The 24,566-nt window shown below is 52.1% G+C and overlaps 1 protein-coding gene across 8 annotated transcripts in view; it reads right to left on the bottom strand.

Moving 5' to 3' along the window:
- Positions 1-24,566, bottom strand: part of LOC149371922 (uncharacterized) — a 636,308-nt gene that overhangs the window by 102,738 nt on the left and 509,004 nt on the right. For all 8 annotated transcript variants that reach the window (XM_089566243.1, XM_089566242.1, XM_089566246.1 and 5 more), the window contains 3 exons: positions 21,070-21,411; positions 18,713-19,087; positions 15,342-15,540 (listed from right to left, as the gene is read on the bottom strand). In XM_089566243.1, coding sequence (XP_089422369.1) covers positions 15,342-15,540; positions 18,713-19,087; positions 21,070-21,411 — 916 coding nt within the window. The remainder of the gene's footprint in view (positions 1-15,341; positions 15,541-18,712; positions 19,088-21,069; positions 21,412-24,566) is intronic.

Genomic DNA, 24,566 nt, shown 5'->3' with positions numbered 1-24,566 from the left:
ACCGATGAATTCTTAAGGAGGGAAGGACAAATCAGCCTTGTCCACCCCCGCTTTGTCGGGCTGCTCCGGGCCAAGCGGGCGATGAGTTGGCGCCGCCGCCGCTCGCTGTCTCCTCCGATGCACGGGTAGCGCAGTTCGGTAGAAGCGCCGCTTTCAGAATCTCCGGCAAAGGGGATTAGCTGCTTTTGTTCACGGCGACGCAGTCTCCCGAGGCGCCCCCACACCAGCGTTCTTTGCGTCTTCTGCGAAAACCAGCGCCTTTGGTCAACGCAGCCCGATGGCGCCTGCCTGGCTCGCCTGTCACCTCTGGCTGGGCCTCAAATCACAACAGCGCCCATGTACTGTGCGTGTCAGTGCATGGTAAAGAGACCCAGGTGGTCGACATTACCCGGAACTCTGTACTACTCCATCCCTCATAGCCTGAGTCGTTTTGGGGCTCTGAACCCCATAAAAACACAAAAACAAATTTTCCGACCGGAGTGGCGAGTGTCCCTTCCCCTCGGAAGTTGCGCGGCGTTCCTTTCACCCCCAGAGTGCGCATTCGGGGATACTGCGGCAAGTAAGCCCTTGCACGTGTGCGCGCCTCTGTGTTTGTGCTTGGGTGTTTTTAGTGGCCGGTTGTCAGCGAAGCTGAGAACAACCAAGACAGCGGACGAGAAAACGACGAGCGGCGAGCAGTGTGTGTGCGGTTGCTCGACTGTGCGGATGCGCAAGCAAGATGGAGCGAGGTGTATGAAGCTGCGAGCGTGCATTTATCTTGTAAATAAGTTTTCGTTGTATATATAGTCATCTTATGTTTTCAATGTACGCGTTCAACAGCTTTTCCAATCAATGTGTATGATGAGTGTGCACCGAGAGCGTGTAATGAAGCACAGAAGTGAATTTATCACACGTGTAATTACGCAATTCGCCCAGAAAAATCCGAGGCGCCTACAGTTGCTGTTCAAGGAAGACTGACTGAGTGACTGTAGTTGCGTGTTTGTGAACATATTGTGCTGTGTGCTGGTCATCAATCCGGGTGAGTCGAGAACCCGTATGCAGAAAGTCTGAGCACTCTTCTCCACGAAGTGATATAGCATCTTTTTGCATTTTTTATTAATTTTAGTTGTTTCTTCGTTGAAAAACTCCAATGTACCTCTCCTAGCCGCGCTTTAATTTGCTGTTTGTAATTTTTCTTTCATGTGTGCATTTTGTTTAATTTTTATTTACATATAAATAAATAAATTTACTCCGCAAATAGCGCCTTTTTGCTACGAACATACCCCCCCCCCCCCCCCCCCCCCCCCCCGGGGCACCAACGGGGCCCCCCCCTGCTGACATGCATTCTATATACGGAAACGAGCTGAATTCACGTACATAACTCCTGCGAGCGTAATCAGTGCTACAATCCCTGGCGTGTTTATTACGCAGCATAATGCTGTGTGGAGTTCCGTATGGCCATGTGTAGAAATTGATCACCGGACTGCCACCCTTGTAAACGGGTGTGTTTGAGCGCTTCAAACCTTTCAATGAAGTTCTTGCTTCCACCTTAACATCCTCTCGGTGTCACGAAATAAATTGATTTATTCACTGATTGATTTCGAAGAGCATTGCAATATCAAGAAACGCAGAATAAGAGACAGACTAGGCGATGAAAGACAGAGGGACAATTTTCGTCACGCCGTGAACGAAAGAGAAGAAACGAAGGCAAAAACGCTTAAGAAATCGCGGGAAAACGATGGCCCAGCGAAAGCGCATATATTCTTGTCGCTCGCCCACACGTACGGACGCGCAAGAAGGCGTGCTCATTCCGAAACCTATACAAGCGAGCGCCAGCACGAGCCGACAAAGCCGCTGCCCTTTTCGCTCTCTTGTGCCGCGCAGTCTCGCTTTTGTGCCTGTCCCTCTTCCATCTCACTATACTAAACACGCAGGCTTCTTTACCAAGCGCGCGCTGCTTTCCCGCGCTCTGCGGCTGGCGGCCGCCATTTATGAGAGAGGGCGAGGCCACGCACGGCAACGGCGGCGGCCGTAAATCACGCTAGCGCTGAATAACGGGCCCGGACAGGTGGATTCCGCGGAAAACAAACTCGTCGTCGTCGTCGCTGCCTCGCGCGCGCGCTCACGCTATGCCAGCCGCTCACGAAACGCGGCCTTATTCTTTCTTCCCTCATGGGGGAAGAAAAGAGCCTCCGCAGCCAAAGCCCCGCGCCGCGCTACTGACGCAGTCAGCCATGGAAGGAATAAGGCGCGCTCCACGAAAGGGGGGGCGCCTTTTTACCCCTTTCGTCCACGACTGGAGACGGAAGGTAATGCATACGTCCATCTACTGCCAACTCTCTCAACACGACTAATGGCCGCAGCCACGAAGCCGGCCACACGCTGCATGCATCCTGACATTCGAGACGAGGCCCGTTAAGCTGTCGTCGTCATCCGGGTGAGATGAAAATACAGGAAAAAAGCAACTGCAAGACGAACAGCGCCAACCGTGGACTCGCTGGGATATGAATGGAGTCACGACGAAGGAGTCCACCTTTCCGATTGAAGACAGAGACGAACAAAGAGCAAATTCCTGAACGGAGCATCGAGGGGACTCTGTACATTAGAGCCACGGAGGCGCGTCGTTTCTGCTCTTGAACACGTTATAAAAATTAGCTATAGAAGAATACAGCTCAAGGACTAGGGTGCCTCGATGCCAGGCGCTGGCATCGAGGCACCCTATCGTGGACGAAGAGGCTTTTCCCAGTCAAAAGACCCCTTTCTATCCAATGGCGTCGGCTGATCGTCATTACTCTACTAGCGTGACAATGCAGGGAGCGGCGCGACAATGCTGTAAGCAGACTAGCCAATTTCATCTGCCACCCCCTGCATTGTTACACTAGCAGGGTCATGGGAATCGGCCGACGCCGTTGGCTGGAAGGGGGGTCCCCTTTGAAAGGGAAAATCCGCTTCGCTCGTGAGTTGCATCCGTCGATAGCTTTACAGTCGAGCCCGGCTGGCACTATCCCTCGTTCGTGCGGTTATGCCTTAACAGTGGCAGGAACAGAGGAACGAACGAGAACAAGAATATGCAACAACACAGCCCACAAACACGCAACACCGCATGCCCCAGTGCATTGTTCTTCACAGAGCTACTACGCAGCATACGCACGTATACAGCGCGTAGCACAATAGCGCATGTCAGCAATGTGACAATGTGACTTATGCGTCCTGAATTCCGTAATGAATCGGCATCAAGACCTTTAGGAGTAGACTACGGTGATCGTATCCGCTTTGCAGTGCTGTTCGTGAAGGAAGCTAGCCACGCTATAGATCAGCCTGAGGCACATGACATTACGATAGAATTCACCGTTAGTATTCTTCCCTTCAACGCTCGTGAAAAAAAAAAGCAAAAAAATGACGGCATTAAATACAAAACAACTCTAACGTATATTATCAACGACATTCCACGAAACGTGACCTCCTTCAGAGGTGGATATGCAACAACACAGCCCACAAACACGCAACACCGCATGCCCCAGTGCATTGTTCTTCACAGAGCTACTACGCAGCATACGCACGTATACAGCGCGTAGCACAATAGCGCATGTCAGCAATGTGACATCAGTCAGCGGGAGATAAAAGAAGCGGCAGAATCTCGGCGCACCGCATCCTTTGTTCCGCATCTCTCCCTCCCCATATGAGTGAGCGTATCGCCTACACGCTGAATGACAGGCATATCCGCGTCAAAAAGATGCAGGCCATGAAACAACTCCGCTATACATGTAATACTGTGGCGCCAAATCGTCGGCTCCACGGCCAAGGTCGTCTCAGTGGCGCCAGACGGCGCTGGCTGCCGGGAGTGGACGTCGAGCACCTTTTGTTTACTCCGGTGAGAAAGACGGTCTGGGGCAACGTGGGGGCCGATATGCATGTATATATCACTCACAGCGCTTCCCCGCGATGCTCTCCGGCTGGGGGGTAGAACAGCCTTTAAGGATGCCGCCGTGTTTCCTTCCGTGTTTCATCCGGCATCCGGTAGGGTCCGTTTATGTATACGTGTACGGAGCGCCTCATAAGGAGGGGGACAGCTGTCATCTATAAGGGCGTCTATATGACGTTGGTATTTACGTAGATCGTTGCTGCTTTTACGCGGACTGAGGTAGGAGCTCCTGCAACGGAAGATACGATTGCAAAAGAGTGACCGAGCGACCAGCGCGCGCTTTCCATTCCAGTGGCTTGTTGTATACGGGTTTAATCTGCCAAAAACCGTTTAAACAGGGTTACATGAAGCAGCCAGCTATATATCGGACGGACGTGATGTACGTAACTGCGGAGGCCGGTAGAAAAAGCTGGTCATACTGACAGCGTGACACTCTGGCAAATGCCACAGGTGGTCGGAAAAAGCATACAGATCATCTCACGGTTCGAAATGCGAAAAAAAAGGGCAGAAAACACGAAGTAATTAAAGCCCCACAGGCAACTAACAATGGCCAACACACGAAAGAAAAAAAACAAGCACTGTACCAAGGTACACCGCCACGTTCACAATGCGAGAGAACCGTGGTTAAGATAAAGTTATGCACAACTTAACGGCGCTCAACTGTCGCAATCGCCGAATGGTTTGTTCGCTCACTGTCTCGGCCGGTCGAAGTATACGAGCCCTTCCAAGAACGCCGCGTACCCAAATGCTGCTTCGTGAAAGACAAGACACATTTATAACAAACAATTTCGTACGGCACACTTCTGAAACGCAGAGAAATGCGCTAATGGAGATGCTTCCGTCTGAATGCAGCAGTAGAGCCCTCCTAAAGAATGCCGACGTGCAGCTCACTCCTTGAAACAGAATCGCGGCGTTTCAAGAACGCAGAGAAACGACGCCCTCGCATTATGCGACATGGCCCGGACGCAAATGCAACAACTCGAAGTACGCGAAGCGCGCTTGGTGCTCGAGACGGTGAGTGCATCAGCAGGCCATGTCACTCGTTCTTACAAAGCGTCGGTTCTAACATCAAAGAAACGGTGAGCCCGTCTTCTAACGCGTCAATTCATGCTTGAAGTCATGTAGCTCCATGTGCTTTTGCTGCGCACTGGTTGCCGCCTATAGGTATCGAAAGCTCGATCTTTGTAAAGCAAGCGAGCGCGATCTGCACAGCCTTGAGTGCGTTCTTTCGTGGAAACCCCTGTATCTCTCGGAACAAACGCCTTGCGAACCCTCTGCATTTGTTCCGAGACATTAATACACGACTTCGCAAGGTTCCTCAAAGGTGCCTGCCGTACCCCTGGATGTCTATAGACGTCACAGTGGTGCCCAAGAAGGAGAGATATTCCCAGTGATCAAATAACGCTTTCGTTGTGCGCGGCGGCTGCATCGTGCACATTTACGAATGCAAAGAAAGCTCTTGCGCTCTCGAGAACATGTATGGGCGGCATTCTAAACGTGCTGCCATTATCTCGATGGAGTCTCAACCATGTCGTTCCTTAGCGCCATCTTGTTCGCAAAGCGCAGCCTTTCCTGTCCCCCCTTCCCGCCCCCCTTTTTTTGTTTTGCTTTCTGCATCCCCATTTATATGCTCCCCCTACGGCGTCTTTGACGCGATCGAGGCAAGAATAGAGATTCAATGGGTGAGGCGCGCTTCACATTCAAGGGAATTATTTTATCAAGGCTCGTATTCTGCAGCCTTATTTTGCTCGGTTCATTCTTCTGCCCTTCTATCATTGGTAGCTGGAACTGTGACTTCATGACTGACAGCTAAACAAGCAATGTCATTCGTCGGTTCCGACATCAAAGGCGGGCCCGGCCAATAACAAGAAAGGAAAAATATGAACCGCGCAAAGAACCGTTACAAAACATGGCCCCGACATTTTTTTCTTGAAGCATAACTTAATGGCGGGAAAGGGGGGGGGGGGGGCAGCGAAAAATGAGGAAAGAATGTGAGATGCCCGAGATAAACGTGCCCAAGGAAAGAGGTGAAGGTGCCCTTACAAAGTACGGCCACGCAGCAGAAAGAACCTAAAGGGTTTGATCGGCCGCGCATGCAGCAAGCCCTGCATTCCGAGCGTGCGACGGATGGTCTAGTGCCCCTCCACTCCAACCCCCCCCCCCCCCCCCCCTCTTTCTTTCACCCGCGAGACTCCCACATGAGGACGACAGGCGTGGGGCGGTAGCGGCGGAAAAAGAGGTATCAACGCCGGCGGTAGGATTCCGGGTCGGCTTCATCGGCAGCTCACTTTACCTATAAGGATGGTGGAGAAGGGGAGGGGGGGGGGGGGGGTTGCAACTGTGATCGCCAGATGTGTACTAGATTCGTGCTTGGATATGCGAGTGCAGCGGCGGGCTGATGATCGCATACGTGTGCCGCCACTCCAGCAAAAAAAAAAAAAAAAAAAAAGGTTCCGAAAGTGAACCGGCCGCCCGCGCCACAGCGTACACGGGCATGCGTAAGAATGTGTTCGCGACAGACCCAACATGCGCATGTGCACGCGCACGACTGTGAACATATATGTCTGCGTCTTCCCCCGTGCTTCCAAAAACAACAGGAATGGTCGCGAATAAAAAAAAAAGACACTTTGAAATGAAAAACCGCTGCGAGAGATGATAAAAAAAAAAGAACATAATAAAACGAATCATTTTGACGACGCTCGGGTTGCGGGGGCTTTAAAGAAATGTAGCAACGCTCGAGAAGCCACAAACAAGCGCGAAAGCTAGCGGATGGTGAGAGCGCGAGCGTAAATCTTGAGAAGAAAGAAAAGAGGTCGAAAAAAAAATTAAAAATAACCGAGAGGACAGAAAGTAATAAAGTGGGAAGGCCAGGCGGCGGCCTGGGCATCTTCGGAGACATAGAGAAGGGCTCGCGCAAAGAGCTGTGAGAGAGAAAGAGGGGGGGAGGAGGTTGGAAAAGAAACGCAGAAAAAAAAAATGGAACCCAAAGCGCGGCGCGCGATGAAAATAGGAAGAGAGTTTCCCAAGCGAATGTGCCTCCGGGAGTGGCCGGATTTAAAATATGGAGAAAGGGGCAACGCGCGCAACGAACTGGGGCTGCCTGCCCTATCTGCGGCGGCGCGTATTAAAAGAGCGCGCGCGCGGGGACGCGGTTTTTTAAAAAAAAGTTCCGCGCGTTTGCGTCGCGCGATGTGTATACCGGGGAGGAAGACGCAAAAAAATATAATAAAGCGTGAGGGCAGGGGGTGGAGGAAAGAGGTGGATGAAGATGAAGAAGAGGAACAAGTCCGAGGGCGACGCTGGGCTCCTCCGCGCGAAAGGAAGGGTACCGTGTGCCGCCGCGAGCAGTAGCGTATGCACCCCCCACCCACCCCCCTTCCCCCGGCCTGCTCTACCCACCCACACGCGGCTCCGGGAGCCGGGGAAAATGTGTTCTCAGGGGTGTTCGCTTTCCTTGGCGGGGGCCGATCCCGACGTGCGCAACCCTTGTGTGTCTCCTTCTTCGCTCGGTGCTGGGCAGGTCTTCGCGGTGCGGCGGCGGCGACCGGAAGCGTCGCATCCTCGTCATCCTTTCCCGCCGGAAGCAAGAGCGCAGCGCGGTAGCTGCTCCAGCGGCGGAGGCGGTGTGTGCCTTTTCTTTTCACGTAGCCAGGCGCGACGCATCCAGGTCGCTGACCTGGGCGAATAACTCGCGCTACTCTCGGGGATCATGTGTGTGCGCGCTCCGGCGAGGAAGGCGACGGTGACAATGACGTACCGCTTTCCGACCCACGGTGAGCGCCTGTGTGTGCGTGTGCGTGTGTGCGAGTCGCAAAATTTTGAGACTCCCCTCCCTCCACGCCGCTGCGACGGCGGCGCCAGAAGGGCGTCGAGAGGGAGCGCAGAAAAAGATGAGCGGAGGCTGAGTTGAGTTGGAAGCTACGCAACACAGTTGATGGAAGAAAGGGAGAAGAAGAAGAAGTTTATTCACATCACATTACATGATGCAGGAAGCCTGCAGAAAAAGCTGCCAGAAGCCAGCTTGACAGGGCCGCAGGCCCCCTTTCATTGGCAGTTGGCGGAATGTCGTAAAAAAAAGTTTATACACAGCATATTTTATCACAACATGTAAAGAAAAAAAAGTGAAAAAAACAACATATTACAAGAAAAACGCTAAAACATATATACTGTTACCACATTTCAGTGTAACACGTACTCACATTTTTAATACATTCATGGGGAAATATTATAGACACAAAATCTCGTTTTACTTCGTTTTGAAAAGATCGCGCAGTGCTTTGAAAGTTATATTGTCGAGTTGGATATTTTTAGCTTGCAAACTGTTTAGTAATCGGGGTAACTTGTTTTGCAGCATTTGTAGACCGCATGTAGTTCTACTTGTGTTAACCTTCCATGGTTCAAAATGACGCGTCTGGTATGAAACTACATTATTCTCTAGCTGAGCTATGTTCTGAATAGTACAATTGTTACATTTAGTTTCTTGTTTGAACAACTTGCAAAGCCGGTAGTCATAGGATTTTGTTACTGGAATTACATTGTATTTTTTAAATAATTCATGTGTGTGGTAGTGCATTGGTACGTTTTCGACAGCTCTTAAAAACTTTTTTTGGAGAATGAGCACTCTGTCTATATTAGATTTAGTAGTCGATGCCCATACCAAGTGACAATAATTAAGTCTAGGGGAGAAAAGACCATTATAAATCAGCATCAGAATGTGGCGAGGGAATGCATGGCGATTTCGCGAAACAATGCCTACTATTTGTGATAGTTTTTTTGTAATATAATCTATGTGGGCATCCCATGACATTGTGTTTTGAAAAATGACACCCAGAGTTTTAAAACTAGACACAATCTCTACAGGAGTTGACCGTAGTGTAATTGTGTTTTGTGCGTCTATGTTTTTGTTCCTAGTATGATACAAAACTGCTTTAGTTTTATCAGCATTAATCTTCAAGCTATTTTTTGGGTCCATTCATCAAGCTTAGCAAGCGCCACATTTGCTGCAGCTATTAGGTGATCACTTGATTCTCCTGTGAAAAACACGCTTGTATCATCCGCATAATTCACAAAAGTAGCGGATGGAGCGATACCGTAAACATCGTTCACGTACAAATTGAACAAAAAGGGGCCCAGGAGGGTTGGAGGTTCCCATGGGCTGTTGTTGGAGCTTCGCGTCAATACAGTTTTTCTGTCTCTCTCTTCAGGTAAAGTGGTGGTTATTTCAACGCACTGCCAGATCCTGTGCGAGAGCGCCGGTGCGCGTCTGTTGCTAAACACCTGACATGTGGTGACTTAATATACGTAGTTAGGCGATAGCATGCGGGTTGGACGCAGTGATTATGCAAGACCGCCAGACAATGAGACTCGTAGCGACAGATGGCAGCGAATCCACGGTGCCTTGAAAAAGGTCCAGTTGATTCGTAGCCTACGGAACCGACGCTATACACTGCCCCATGTCTACACAACATCACTTCCACCCCAAGCTCTCTCTCCCTCTCTCTGCCACAGGGTCCGAAAGTATCCGAGAACCAAAACCGCGAAGGTATACGAAAACAGATCGTTGTATCGTATCAAAACGAGTGTGTCCCGCTTTCCTGTGCAAGTTCTCGATGCGAGATAGCATCGACTCAGCGCCTTTCCACACCCCAAGCGCCCTTATATGCCGCGCGACCGAGATGACACACATGCTCGTTGGCACCCAGGCGGCAAGTGACACCGCCAACGTCGGCAACCGCCAACAGAACCGCCCGAGCGCTTACTATTGCCGACAGGCTGTTCCCGACTGGTTACACAGAAGCAAACAGGGAGAGCAAAGTGACACAAACGGGGGCGCACAAAAGGACGTCCGTAACAGCTTTACCTCGGAGGGGGCGGCGGCGGTGTGTGAGTCACAGTCAACGGCTCGGCGCGACGGCACACAACATCGGAGAGACAGTCGAGAAGAAGGGTTTCGCTCCGGGGCCGGGTGGAGAGGGGAGGGGAGGGAGGGGGCACCCGTAAAGCGAGCGAGCAAACCCGCGCTACCGCGCACGCGGCCGCGGCGCTGCGGGGAGTGCTATTTCGGGAGCTGTCCCGGCGGCTCGAGCGCTCGCACTGGGCGCTTGCGCGCGCGAACTCGCCGCCGCATCCGAAGGGGCAACAAAGCGGTGCCCGACGATGAGGGAGGGGAGGGCGAAATCGCGATGCGCGCCTTCGAGAATCTAGACAGGCGCGTCGCACAGACCGTCGCCGTGCCAAACAAACCCTGCGGGATGCGCGATTGCTTCCTATACGCCTGCTCGCTTTTCTATGGCCGCGAGTACGCGTCCGCCTTCCGGGTTGATTAGGGCAAGGCGTTGGTGCTTTCACAGCGGTATATAAATATATACAGTTGAGTGAGGATTGCTATGAGGGGGTTCGAACACCCCGAAGCTAGCTGCGAATTAATTTCGAGCACCTGGCATTTAATAACGCGCCCTGATATCGCACAGCACGCGGGCGTGTTTGCACCTCGCCGCAATCGAAGTGGGGCAGGATTCGATCCCACGTGCTTGTCCTGCTCTCTCCTTGATGCCGCCACCACTTCAAACAGAAAGGAGTAAAAAGGGCGTAAGCTGTCCGCTAGCTCACTCTCTTTTCCCTTTATAAATGGGAGTGCGCTAAAGGAAAGCTGTCTTTTTACTCCCACTGCAGGCGCATTTGTGTCTAGAGTGTACAGGGTGAGGAATAATGCACGGGCCTAACTAAGTAACCCTGACAACCGTATATTTTGGCCGCTTCCGCGGGTAACGGGATTTTGCGGGCAACAGTATACGCTCATCGTCTTATCCCTTAGTTTCTTCGTTTTTCATGGTTCCCCTCAAAAGCCCCATGGTTTCCCTCAAAAGGTTAGCGTTTGGTTGACCTTCATACTGCGACATCAAACTTCGCCACCCTGTACATATGTTTGGGTATCGTACGCTCTTTCAGCTTTCAAACAGATTGCATCCCTGATCCGACTGAAACCACCCTGCCACTGTTCCTGCATGGGCTAGCGACTAATGTTTCTCTTGGGGTACATTGTGAGCCGAACGGGCGACATGCCATTTGGGGAAACAAGATAACAAGGAATCCTGGTCTCACACATCATCGGCGCGAATAGTTACACCCCAAACCCCCCGCAACAGCCCACTGACCCATAGGACTTGCACACGCGGTTCACATCTTTTTGATATTTTTGATATCACACTAATGAGAAAGCCAACCAGACCTGAGTTTTCTTAATACGCGGCTATGCCTCAACACGCCAAGAAACACTCTTACAGGCTTCTTCCGTGTTTCTCTCTCTTCACTGTATTCATCGCCTTCGCAGCTTTGGTGCGGGCTCTGCTCATTCGAATTTAGAACGCCACTGAGAGCCTGTTTTTCCTCCGGAAGCAAATCTTATAGAGACGTACCAGACGCTGTTTAGGTTTAGGTTTATGGGGGTTTAACGTTCCAAAGCGACTCAGGCTATGAGGGACGCCGTATAGTGAACTGCTCCTGAAATTTCGCCCTCCTGCGGTTCTTTAACGTGCACTACATCGCGCAGTACACCGGACTCTAGCATTTTGCCTCCATCGAAATCCGACCGCCGCGGCCGGGACCGAACTCGCGTCTTTCGGGTCAGAAGCCGAGTGCCACAACCCACCGCGGCGGCTACGTACCGAAGGCCGTACAGGGAACACAAAAATTAAAACCAAACTTAGTTTTTGAGCAATTTCAGCATGCATCCGCGAACTGACGGATGAACTCCGTACTTTCCCCCGCGTACAGCACGATGCACTTCTTAATGCAGCGAGAAAATTCGGATTTTTTTTTTTTGTGATTTCTGCGTTCCGAAAACATTTGTGGACATCTGTACATCGGATGTTACATCCCAGGTGCACTGTCCACCGCTCAAGCTCCCTCCTCAGCGGTACCCAAGCCGAGAGGACAGCCCTTGAGGCGAAGAAAGGTTGTTTCGAGTTTCCCTTTGATTGACTACTTTCCCCCTGCGTCTCCTTTTATTTTTTAACTTGTTGCTTCAGACCAGCTCCGGTCACGATCTGCGCCAGACGCTCGCCTGGTTTATGCGCGGGCACCCTTCCAAGAGAAGAGCTCGTCGGCTGTCAAATTACTCAACGCCGCAGCGTGCGCGGGCACCACGGTCCGCTACAATGCATGCCTCGGCGCTCAGAAGAGCAGCGACGCCGAGGCGCGCAGCTGTGTGACATGCCACGGTGCGCTCAACCTATCCCCTCGCATCGCTCCCCTCTATACACTGTTGCTGGCGCGCGGTGGCGAAAATGAAGCGACGGTCTGGCTGTGCCGGCGCGTTTGGTGTGCGACGCTTGCAGACGCCACTCAAGACACTGGGTTTTCGTGAAGTGCGCATACCAAGGGCATGTAATGAAAGGCAAGATAACCGCTGGTTCTTAAAGGGCCACGGACCACCCCAGCTCAGCAGACACTCTCTACCTCTCTTTCAGCGAGCCTCCTCTCCTTCCATTCCCTCCTCGAAATTCTTCTCTCCCGCTCCTCGTCGAGTAGGCTCGGCAAGGCAAAATCACCCCTTCCTTCTCCGACGTAAGCCGGAGGCGTGGTGTCTGTGGAGTGCGTCACGGGGCTACGTCATGGCCCCCGCCTTCAATAGAATTCTTTTCTTGGTTTTTGCTGCTGGGGCTGTTCGAGGGGAGAGGGGGCGCTGCGGGTTTCCTAACCCCCTCTCTGTTTTGCTCTTTGGGTCTCCTCGCGGTGTTTCGCCGCGTTTTTTTTATTTGTCCTTCCTCTCCCCAGTTGCTGTTTTCTTTCCTGTTTGAAGCTTTTTTTGTCACTATCGCCACTCCATTCCCTGCCCTTCCTGGTTGCGGGTGCAACAAAACTGCTCGACCCCTGTTACCGGCCTGTATTCGTCCCTCGCTTTTCCATGGTCACTGAGCCATGCTTGGCGCGCGTGCCTTTGCTTCCGTGTTGTCTGAGGCCGCTTGTCCTTGGCGAGGTTTTTTTTTTTTTTCGCGGCAGGCCTTTGAGTAGTCAACACGTGCGTGGTTTCTCCCGCCGCTTTTGATGTTATTTTAGCTATATTTTGCTGCTTCTAGCACCCTGTGCAGTCTTGCCCTTCGACGGGCTCTCTTTCTCCGCTCCTCGATCTGCGAAATAAATGTCCAACGGAAGACCAGCGCCGGCCATGTCTGTCACTGTGTCCTGTCTTTCCCGCGCTGTGGTTGTCGTTGGGTTCGAAAGTTCGCGATCGTCCTCGCACTGAAATGGACCCTGCCGCGGGTCCATCAGCCGCGGCTGAAGGAGGCTGTTCATTGCCTGAAGTAGCCTTGGATCGTAGACGTAGTCGTCCGGAGCGAAGTGTCTTCCGCAAACCACCACATTCTTTACCGTTGTGTCCGGAAGGCCGATGCGTTGGAGCCAGACACGACTCAACTCATAATCTCTTGGCAATTTGTGCCAGATCGTGCTTCGACTCCAGTCGCTGCGAGCGCATCCAACGACGAAACAGCGTCGTCGCATTTTCTCCGCACACTGAACGATCGAGAGGCGCGATCGGCTCGACCACCTAGACTTGTTAGCGAGCGCACCCTTTCATACATCTGTTTGTCATTCCCAGTTAACGAGCCACCTTTTCATTTTTTTTTTTTAGGCCTCCCCACCGTTTCACGAGCGGATGGGCGGAAGTCGTTTCTGTTCGAAACACACGGCGAAGTGCGGACCCGGCAACCGCCCGTTTGCTTTTCTTCATGTGTGTTTGTGTTCTGTGTGTTTGTGTCTTTTCTCCGCTCCGAAGCCCATGTCGTTCATTGGAGTCAGGGCGTACGCAAGATGCATGGAGGATAAGCGGTGTCTGTGCGGAGCGCTCAAGTGGACGAGCGAGGGAAAGGCTCTGCTGCACTACTAATTAAAACCTTGTTTTGGGGGGCTCGCATAGAAGAAAAGAAACTGAGAAGGGAGCGCGCACGCAGAGCGTCTCGTGACGTGATCACGGCGGGGGGGGGGGGGGGGGGGCGAACCAACTCCCTCAGTTTTACTATTTTTTACTTTTTATGGCAAGGGTTCAAGGCTGTCGCCGCACGCTCCCTACGCAGTTTTTTTTTTCCTTCATGCGGGTTTGGAGGCATGAGCCAGAACAGAAGGCGCTGCGGAAAGCCTTGTGCAGACGACGCGACGCCAAGGCTACGCCCAACCTTCTCCCGTCAGTCAGAACAATGCACCAATGGAGTGCCTTTAGCGAAAGTAGCCACCCTTGACGTCAGCGGGGTGCAGAGTAGTGGGCGGGGCCCGTTTTTGAAGGAAGGAAAGAACGAACGGGCTTTGATTTGAATTTTCGCAGCTTTTCGGGGCGCGCATGGCTCTAGTATTTTGCAGAGGTTATCTTCGATGCCTCATCTATGCAGTGGGCTTGTTTTTCAAAAATGTCCGGACCCTGGTCAGTGGCCCTTTAAGGGTAACGGAGTGGATTCCAAGAGAAGGCAAGCGTAGCTGGGGGCGGCAGAAAGTTAGGTGGGCGGACGAGATTAAGAAGTTTGTGGGGATACGGTGGCCGCAGCTGGCAAAGGACAGGATTATTTGGAGAGCCATGAGACAGGCCTTTGCCCTGCAGTGGGCGATGATGATGATGATGTATACAAAGCAGCGGCAGTTTCGAAGCTGGTACGTTCCTGAGGAACGCAGAGGCGATACACTGTGCTTGGCACGTGCTTATGAGCCGCTCTTGCCGAGTTTGATGATGCCGAATACGTGGAAGACAAAACGAAACTTTGATAGCCGTTCCGTTTCACGAGAACGGGCTCTCCGTTTAAGTTCCGCAGTGGTTGCAGTTAGAAGACACGTGTTGACAGGCTCTCGCTGGATGCTGATGCTTCCTAACGGGCTCTTCTTATAATAACACACTTTTTAAGTGGTTTTCTAACTGCGCGGAAATAGCTAAGTCAGCAGCCAGTTCCCTAGAAGTGGTTTCGCGACGATTGAAACACGAAAGACAGGTTGCTGACCAACCCAATTCAGAACTTGATGATTTCAATGAATCGAATTGGCCTGGATGTTAACGAGGAGGCCAAAACCCGAAGTTGGCCGAAACAGGCTAAACAACGGCACTGCTGTATTTCAGTCAGCACGCGCGACGATCGCGTTTCCCGCAGGCGACAAATGAATCGTGTAGAGCATAGATAGATCGTTCCCGGTTTCGAGTTGTCCTTCGAACTGCCCTGTTTATGTTCCACGCTAGAATAATTTAGCGATTATATTCCAGCTTTAACCCATTCTGAACCTTTCTCGTCCTTCTCCAGTGGCCGAGGCAAAGCCACGCATGCGCTGAGATAGGTCACTCGGAAGGAGTGATGCTGGCGATAAGAAATGGAGTAGATCCGGACGCAGGAAAAGGAACCGGCCTTGATATTTGTCCGCACACGAGGGTATGCGCGGAGGTGGGGGTGCACAGGCATGCAGCACTGACCATTTGGAGCCTCTGCTGGACGAGCAGCTGATCGCGCAGCTGCTGCAGCTGGTTGATCATCTCGGTGAGGCGGCGCTCGTTGTCTCTCAGGCTTCCGCCGGACAATGCCAGCCGAAGGGTCTCGCCCTCCAGCTGAAGCGTGACGCGGCGCCGGCCGTGATCGCCGCCGTCCGCCGACCCGTGGCCGCCGCCGCGGGACCTGCGATAGGCCACGAAGACGATCGAGCAGGTGGCCCGTAAAACGACCCTACAGCTCCGAGCAGCAGCGGCAGTATACCGTGCGCTATGCGGCCGGCCATCGACAATTAACAGCCGCGCGTCGGGGAAGTTAGATAGAAACGGCAGGCGAAGGAGCAGAGTTATACGACCCACATATGCGCGCGCTCCTCAAGGGTGTGTGTGCCTGCCTGTTTGTTTTGTTTCGAGTGGGCACGAAATAATAAACAGTCACGCCATTAACGCTAACAGCGGCGTGACGCACCGGTGTAACGTGCGGGTGAAATTATGGCGACCAATCCGTCGCAGCCATGGCTCTAATTAAGCACGTTAACGAGCGAAGTCCGGGAAAGGAACTGAACAAAAGATAATAACAACAGCGACACAAAGAGAAAGAAAAACAATTAAGGAAAGCAAGTGTCACAGATACAGGCGTGAATTGTTAGATGACTATGTATACACACGCGTATTCCGCCCTTTACGTATCGCGAAGAAATACAACTGACTAAAAGAAACTTCTGGGTAAAGATGCGCTCGAGCTGTTCGGGCTGACAACCTTGCCGCATGGGCCAATTATGCGTGGCTCTAACAGGAAGAAAACTGTAAGCTGGCGACTTGAGTGAGCCAGTCAGCTTGTGAATGTACGACTCACTGAGGGTACACGGTCAGCGATTCAGGAAGTCAGTAAGTCAGAACGAATAAACCTACGTGCAGTTTAAAACTTGGTAACAAATTTGCAATGGAAAATCGATAAAGCAATCATTAAGAAATCAGTTTATTCTGAAAAGGTTACACTGCGTACAGTAAATAGTCTGTTAATTTAAACACAATAGGCACCGTTTGTAAGAGCGGTACGCGTGTAGTTAAATTTGGGAAAGGGGCTGCATACTTTCATACTCAAAACCAGCCAGTCGTTGTCAACGTAAGATCTAGAAAAGTGGCCCCTTGCGGCATTAGGGCGGCACAGATGCGAACGAGGACACATTGCTACTCCGCGACAGTGTCGCTCTCAGTTACGGCATCTAATGTGTGCCACGCAAGTCGACGCGATCAATTACGCTGTCACGAACTTCATTCGCCAAAGGGGGATTGCGCAAAACAGCATGCCGAGTGAAGAGACACTAAGCTGTTCATTTCGAGAATGAACTTAAGGTTGACGATTGAGACCGAATGAGCCTGCATGCCAGCGAGCGAGTGAATCAGTACTTGACGGAATGAACGAGTTCGTTAAAACTTGACCTCACGCATATGTGGCAGTAGGAAATGTTAGAATTAGGACGATCGTTGGTTTTGTCGAGTATGTACAGTTTCAACAACTGCGAGCAAGCGGTACAAATTTCATGAACCGAGCGAGAAGTGTATCCTCAATCAGAGAAGCACTGCGACAGACGCAGAAACAATCGCGATTTTTTTCTAATTAAAGAAGACAACTAAGTAAAGCTGCAAACAAAGCCAGAAGCAATGCCGTGAAGCTGTATGCTACACACGAAGTACACGGAGGTTTGTGTGCGCTCATCACAAGGTATTTGTTCCCAATTTTGCGAGCTTTAATAAAGATCAGTGTTAGTGGAAAAGAGAATAAAATTACTACACACCGCATAGAACATTTCGTGTGGTTTCAGATTTTTTAAACAGAACCTCGCATTCAAGAAAAACGCCTTTATAAGCAAAACCTAAGGAATACGCTGAATAAAATTTCGGTGCGAATCTAACGCGCGACAATCTACCAGCGACTGACGTCTCAATACTTGGGAGATAAACGAAGCGAAAGGGCAGCAATATATAGCCTGCGACGCAATGCGACCACAGCAAACTCCCGCCCGCACACAGTGCCACTGCAGCCGCGACTCATCACCCGAAAGAGCTCGACATCGCTCCTCCTTCATCATATCAATCGAGCCTCGGTCACTGCCACGCGCCCAGGCGCGCAGTCCGGGGCGGCGGTTGGGGGGCGCGAGCCGTGCGGCGCAGCGCAGCGCGCAGGAGGAGCCAGCCTCGCGGGCCGCCGTCCCATTGTGCTCGGGGCGCGACGAATCGAAGCGACGACGGCGACGCGAGGCGCGCCGGCGCAGCGCGCCCGGCGACAATCGGTTCTCCACCGGCGCGGATCCATTGTTCGAAGACCGCCTACCGCGAAGAAGAAGAGGGAACGCGCCCACGCCGCAGACAAAGGGAAAAACACGCGAAGGAGAAGAAGCGAGCGCCGTCGCCGCCGATACGCCACGCGCGCGCGCGCGCTAAGCGGCGAGAGAGAGAGATGAAGGAAGAGGGAGAGCGCGAGCGAGCGCCTCCTCCTGAGAAGCTGTCTTCTCCGCGGAGGCCCGGCCCATTGTTGGGAAGCGCCGCCCTGGCATTGTCGGCGGTGCGCCAGCGACGGTCGGCGCGTGCGCGGGAAGGCGGATCGCACCGGAGCGCCAATCTGGTCACGAGACAATGGCTGCAGACACAACGCTTCAGACACAAACTCTCTCCCCCACTCTGCCCTCCTCGCCCGCCTATCTCGCCCCTAGGCAGCACACGTCGCCTTCACCGCGGGCCACCGAGAATTGCCGAGACGACAGCGACGACGACACGCTACGCTGCCTCGCGCACCGCAACGTCCCTTCCCCCATCGTTGTCCTTCTCTCCACGCCGCCGGTCACGCGGCCCCTACACAGGGTTTTGCCGACTTCATCCCGTGAGGTGATTTGGATGCTGGCGCACGCGCCCGTTGCAAGTGCCTGGCAAGTGCCCCCTCCCCCTCGGTTATCTTTAGTTTCGACTTTGCACAACCTGCGCAGGTTTTTGTTCTCCTCCCCACTCGTCCAGCGGCTATTGTTAGCAGACTGCCGCATTCTATTCTGAGGCAACGCTGTACTAAAATGGACGTCCCGTCCTGCATTCCTTCGCACCTCGCTCAACAACTGCTGTTACCTTCCTAAAGTCAGCCGTTCGGATTACACCCAAAGACCATACAGAGCGCGCAAACGCGAAAAGAATGGGACAGACGCATGCAGAGATATAGTTACTGTCCGCCCAGGACGAACTGCGCTGCTGCTAAGGTACGTCGTTTCATTGGCCTCAAGTGCGACACTATGCGACACAATTCGCAATCGTGCAACGCCCGCGCTCAATGCAGCTCAGAAACTCCCCCATCAAGCAGCCCTGGAGCTCACCGATGTTCCACCGGCGTCCTGGAGGCCCCATCGTTGAGCGAGGCGCTTGTGTGCATCTTGGAGGTGAGCCTCTTGAGCACGTCGTCCATGGACTTCTTGGGGCGGCTCCCTTCAGACGTCGGCGGCAGCAAGGGCGGCGGCGCTGGTAGCGGAGGCGTGCGCTGCTGATGGTGCGGCTGGTGGTGCAGCGGCGGCGGCTGCTGGCGACGCCTGTGCTGCGAAGCGGCGGACGACGTCGTCGTGGAGGTGGTCAGGTTCTCGGCCGGCGATCCCGGTCCACCCCCGTACGCGTCCGAGTCGTCGGAGTCAGTGTGCCGGGAACCGAGGGCTCCCGGTCGGTCGCCCATCACGTAGCTGCCGTGATGAGACGCGTTCCTGCGTGCGCAAAACCTCCGCCTTGAGGGCCACGCAACGTTACTGGGGGAGAATTCAGTGCATAAGATGTCGGTTTGAGCAATAAACCCTGCACGCTTTCTACCTAGCATGGGGGCGAGGTTCTGTTTGCTGCTGATGAGGAGCGAGCCCAATTACAACACGCTACTGCCTGGCATCGGTTTACATCGAAGCAGCCACATCTTAACGAGTTCACAACGTTAGGCCCCGCTTGGTGCGTTATGGTGCTGACGGCTCCTGAAAAATAAAGCTTCAGTTCACTACCCATGATGCTAGCGTGATACTTGGGCACAGATTCGCGCAACCTCGAAGGTAAACCGGCGTACCTTTAAAAAAAAAAAAAAATCCTGTGCCAGTGCGCTCTTTGGACAATAACGCCATTAAAATTCATCACCATCATCATTTAACCAAAACAAGGACTACTTTTAGAACCTGTAGCTGTCCACGTGATAGGATCTCAAGTCGCTCAGGTGTTAGGATTGCGATCGCGTAATGGGCAACAGTGTGAAAATATTTTACACGTATCACGCATACTGCTACTTTAGCGCACGAATCCCTCTTACCCTCCCTTACCCATTCAACGAGGAGGGAGAAAGACGCTACGATAAGATTTGACAGCGTGAATAAACAATGTACACGAGTAAAGCGCGAACGGGAATGCCATTAGCAGGGCACGATAGAGTTAGTAAAAGTCTTCTCAATTTCTAATCCTCATCAGCAAGCAGCATAAGCTTGACAGCCATGCATGTATGATCGGTTACTGTAAATCCCAGTGATGTGAAAAGGGGCCAATCATTCTGCAGCTTTAGCACGTATACTCGTACCTATTAAAGAGTTCCCGGCTGATATCAAAATCACTGACCCGTGGTGATACGCGTTAAACTTTTTACGGACAGAAACGAAACGAAGACACAACACAGAGTGCAAACCCCCCCCCCCCCCCCCCCCCCTTCCGTTTGTTGTGTCCCACGGGCAGAACTTCTATACTCTCTGTAAAAAAGAAAACATGCTCAACCTATTGAAAATCAGTTGTCAGATCGCGCTCTCTGCCGAGTCTTAGTTTCGTTTCCGCCCGTAAAAAGGTTCAGCGCGTTTCACCATGGTGAACATTAACTTCCGTAAGTTTTAAAGAATGTAGTAATTCTTACACTGCTAACGTGAACCTTCCGAGATGCATGATTTGGTGTTACTTTTGGATCCACGTCTTCCCCACGGGCTACACTTTTCACATCACCACAGAGATGGCCTTGCTTGCTAACTTTGCTTAGAAACGCTGTAGCCACGCTTTAAGCCCTCATTCCTCTTCGCTGGTATGAAATAAGCAGAAATCTCCTTTTTCATGTCTCTGTTCCGTGTTCAGTGCTGCCTTCTCTACTCGACATTTTGCAGCATTAACGTAAACACTGTCACCATTCGTACACGACGCAGCAAAATTTTATTTGCGTAAGGACCTTTAAAAGGTTTTTTTTTTCGAGGGCCTTTCTCAGTTCTCAGCTGTATTATTCTCAGTTGTATTTGCTTTGTCCCCCCCCCCCCCCTTATGTAATGCCTCAACAGAGGCCTTTAAGGGTAAAATAAATGATGATGATGAACACAAGCACGTATAAGCCTGCTTCTTGCAAATGACTCTCATCAGTGCCTTACATGCCTTGTCGATAAAAACGCCTAAAGTGGCTGGTATGGCCAGTGTTTTGTTCTCTTGAGAAAAGCTTACGCTTAACCGTTATTGTTTGTCTTCGTTAACTGTGTCCGTTCAGCGCAGCTTTGAACAATTTTGTTTCCTTTGTCCCCACTATCTTTTGCTCCTGTTAAATGAGCGATAGACAACAATATACCCTGAAGGTAACGCTATAGCCATCGACTGAAGAGAAGCCCATCGCACTGTAAGCGGACGCGTTTCACAACTAGCGAAAATGAAGGCCTTTTGAAACACGCAAGTGCGGGTACAGAATAGCGCCGCTGACCCATTGGGGCTGTGTGCCAGCACTTCGGAGCCGAGGCTGTCCGAGCGACCGTCCTCGTCGAACTCTTCCTCCTCTTCCTCGGCCCCCGCCTCATCGTCGTCCTCCTCCATGAGCTGGTCGGGCGGGCCACCCAGCAGCGCGCGGCCGGAGAGCAGCGCGTCGCCGTCCCCGCCGCCGCACGCGCTGGCGCTGAGCCGGAGCCGTCCGGCGGTGTCGTCGTCGTCTTCCTCCTCTTCCTCTTCCTCCTCGCCCAGGGCCCCGTCTTCCTCCTGCTCTTCCTCGCTCCGCAGCTCGTCCGTCGACAGCTTGGTGGGCGGACTCTTGCGCTTAGACGACATGCTCCTGCGAACAGTAATGCAAACAGGACAGTCAGCGCCATTGCTCGCGTCTAATGGGTTGGGAAGAACGGTCTCTGCCAGAACTAAACAGTCAGCATTGTTTGCTTCTTGAACGTATAATGGAGAACCTATGAAATTCCCCAAGCACTATATCTCTGTTAGATAAAAATAACCCTTGTCCTCACTTTTCAATACCTTTTTAACAACATTTCAATATATTTTCAACATCTTTTCAGTACTTTTTCAACAACTTTTCAATACCTGTACCAGTCAGACTATACTGCTTGGTAACTTTTGTCAAAATCCCCACATACAAAGTGCATACTCGGATATCTGGAAAGTGGTAAGCGTGGTTTAACGTCCCGACGCAATATATGAGTTGTGAAGGATGCCGCAGTGGAGGGCTCTGGTCGCCAGGATCCCTGTGTTCGCGTGCTATGACGCAGACGGCACGCTTCAGAAAACCGTCAGCGCTTGCTTCGCTGGCTGCAGCCTGAGGGTGATGATTTACTTGCACCAATACTCGTAATTTGCGCTCTGCTTCCACGTTATACTGCCAAGAGTACCATATTTCGGTCCAATTCATTCTCTTCTCATAGGCGATCAAAGCAACAGCCACGCAAGAAAGTTCAGCGAGGAGCGATTCATTCTTTTCAGCGCGCAAAGAAGTTATATTTCAAGTGAAATGCGGTATGTAGATTGTGCCATATCAAACGGTACACTACCTGAGGTACCGACGCAGACATAAAACATGACGATATTGACAGACACAAAAGTGAAGGAATGTGAATTCTTGACGTTCAAAAAATGATTCCTTAAAAGGCTTGTCTCAAGCGAAGCGCCAGTTTCCCCCTAATCTGCATGCTCCACCGTGGGGCCTAAGAACTGAACTTAGAAACGCTAGTTACGCGTCGGACAACCGAAGGTGTAAAGAAACATCGGACACGCCATCGACACTCAGGTCACGCAGGCCCAGTCCAGCAACGGCCACACAGAGTGGAGCGCCTATAAAGGAACGCAAAACAAGTGGGGACAGCGAACCATAACAGAGCGTATACAGACTTGCTAGGCGAGCTCCCAAAGTTTTTTTCCCGAAAGGCGAGTTTGTGCCCTAGGCCTCCAGAGAACGAGGGCAAAGTGAGGTGAGAGAGAGAGAGATCAGGGAAGGAGATCCCACGACGACACGTGCACTATACACACACCGAACGCGCCAGCGGCGAACCCAAACGAGCAAGTTGACCAAAAGTGCTGATTCCCGGAGAAAAGTGCTCTTAGCGGCCCGCGGACCGGACCGAGCAAGCAATCTGCGCGCGCAGGCAAACCAAGAAAGCGCGAGCCAACAAGCGAGTGGGAGCCGCGGTCCGCACCCCAGCGCGCCGACGAGCCAAATTACGAAAACTACGCGGGCGCCGCAGCGACGCTTGCTGCAGCGACGCCGACGCACGCGGGGTCCGGCACAAACACGCCGCTTTTCATAATTGCGCGTACGCAAGCAAGCTATGCCCCGCACGCCGCGTTTTCTGAGGAGCCCCGACCGCAACAGCTTCTCTTTGCTCTGCACGCGAGCCGCAAAGTAGCGTGGTCGCCGGAGCGCGCAGCCCGCCGCAATGCGCTCACTTAGGAAAACCTCGCCCCGTACACACACTTCTGACACTCGCGCCTCTCTTTCTCTCTCCCCCTATCTTTTCTTCCTCGTTTTATCGTTGAGGTTCCCCGAGCCACCCTACGGACTACTGTACACACCGGCGTCGCCACTGCATGCGGCGCCGTCCGCTCCCTCCCACCGCACAGCCTCCCCACTTCCCTGGACAGCTAGCAGCATGCATGCAGGCCTGTTATTTTTCCGCGCAGTCGAAATGAAAGATTGCCCCTGTATGCATGCCGTGGCGCCAGCCTGCAGGGCTAGATTGCGGAGTAGCGGCTAAGAAGAGATCCACGTGTGCTGCAAGTTTGCGCGTGCGCGCGCGTGTATGCTAATTCGCTGGCGAAGGCCTCCCTCTCCCTCTCTCTGCTTGAGATCTCGTTCTCGCTTCGTGTTGAGGCGCGTCGTACATTAGTCACCGCGCGTAGGAAGGTTTGAGTTATCGCTCGGCGCGCCTCGAAATGTTTGTTGGCGAAGGAGAGTCGAAAAGATAGATAAAACAAAAAAATAAACACGCGAATGTTCGAATACTGCCGTATTTCGGAAGTATATTAAACGCATTACATCATATTGAGAGCAAATATGTAAAGTAGTAAACGGACAGACAGAAAGCACATGGAGTAATAATATTGCATGGAGTGGCGAGGGGGGTCTCTATAGTGTCCAGGCCGCAGGCGCACAGCGGGTAACTTTTTGAATCAAGTGTGTGTGTGTGTGTGTGTGTGTGTGTGTGTGTGTGTGTGTGAGAGAGAGAGAGAGAGTGAGAATACGTGCCTGGCAGCATGTATCGTAGGCACTACGTGTATGTAAGTACCGTCTTTGTCAAAAGTAACCAGGCTGCATGGTTTGCTTCTAGCTTGTATAGTGGAGCCCTTGTGGCTTTCCTAAAGACTGAAAGGTGTTGGAAGGTAAGAATACCCCTAGTCCTCACCTTTAACGACCATTTCAGCTTCAGGGAAGCTGCAAGGGCTCCACTGTACGAGCTAGAAGCAAACCATGCAGCCTGGTTACTTTGGCAAAGACTGTACCAGTGCTTCCTTCTCTATCTGGCTTCTTCATCCCCTTCGCCCTTTTCCCTCACGGCGCGCTTGAGGTGTCCATCCGTAATGGGAACTTTAACCAGCAGTACAAAGTCATTCAGTGATTCTAGGGAGGAGTGCCAACGAATTCCACCTAGCATTTCCATTTTTCCAAATAGCTCAAAAACAAAGCTCATGTGTTTTCATAAAATCCACAAAAAACTGGACGTGCTACAGCCAATATTTCTACACGTTGAAAAATGCCACAACTGTCTATGTGTCCCACTTGAATACAGTAATAACGTCCGGTACTTAGGCATTGAATTTGATCCTACCTTGTCGTGGAGTAACCATGTGAATTTTATTTGTAAAAAGCTACGAACTGTTGCAGCACAGATGTATCATATAAAAAGCTGCACAACTGTCAACATAAGAAGAATGGTATACCAGTCCTTGGGGGAAGCACAGTTACGGTATGGCATTACACTGTACGGGTTT

Source organism: Amblyomma mixtum, chromosome 1 (genome assembly GCF_055824585.1).
Source record: "Amblyomma mixtum isolate Tamu chromosome 1, ASM5582458v1, whole genome shotgun sequence".
Lineage (NCBI taxonomy): Eukaryota > Metazoa > Arthropoda > Arachnida > Ixodida > Ixodidae > Amblyomma > Amblyomma mixtum.
This window is presented reverse-complemented; position numbering and strand designations above follow the sequence as displayed.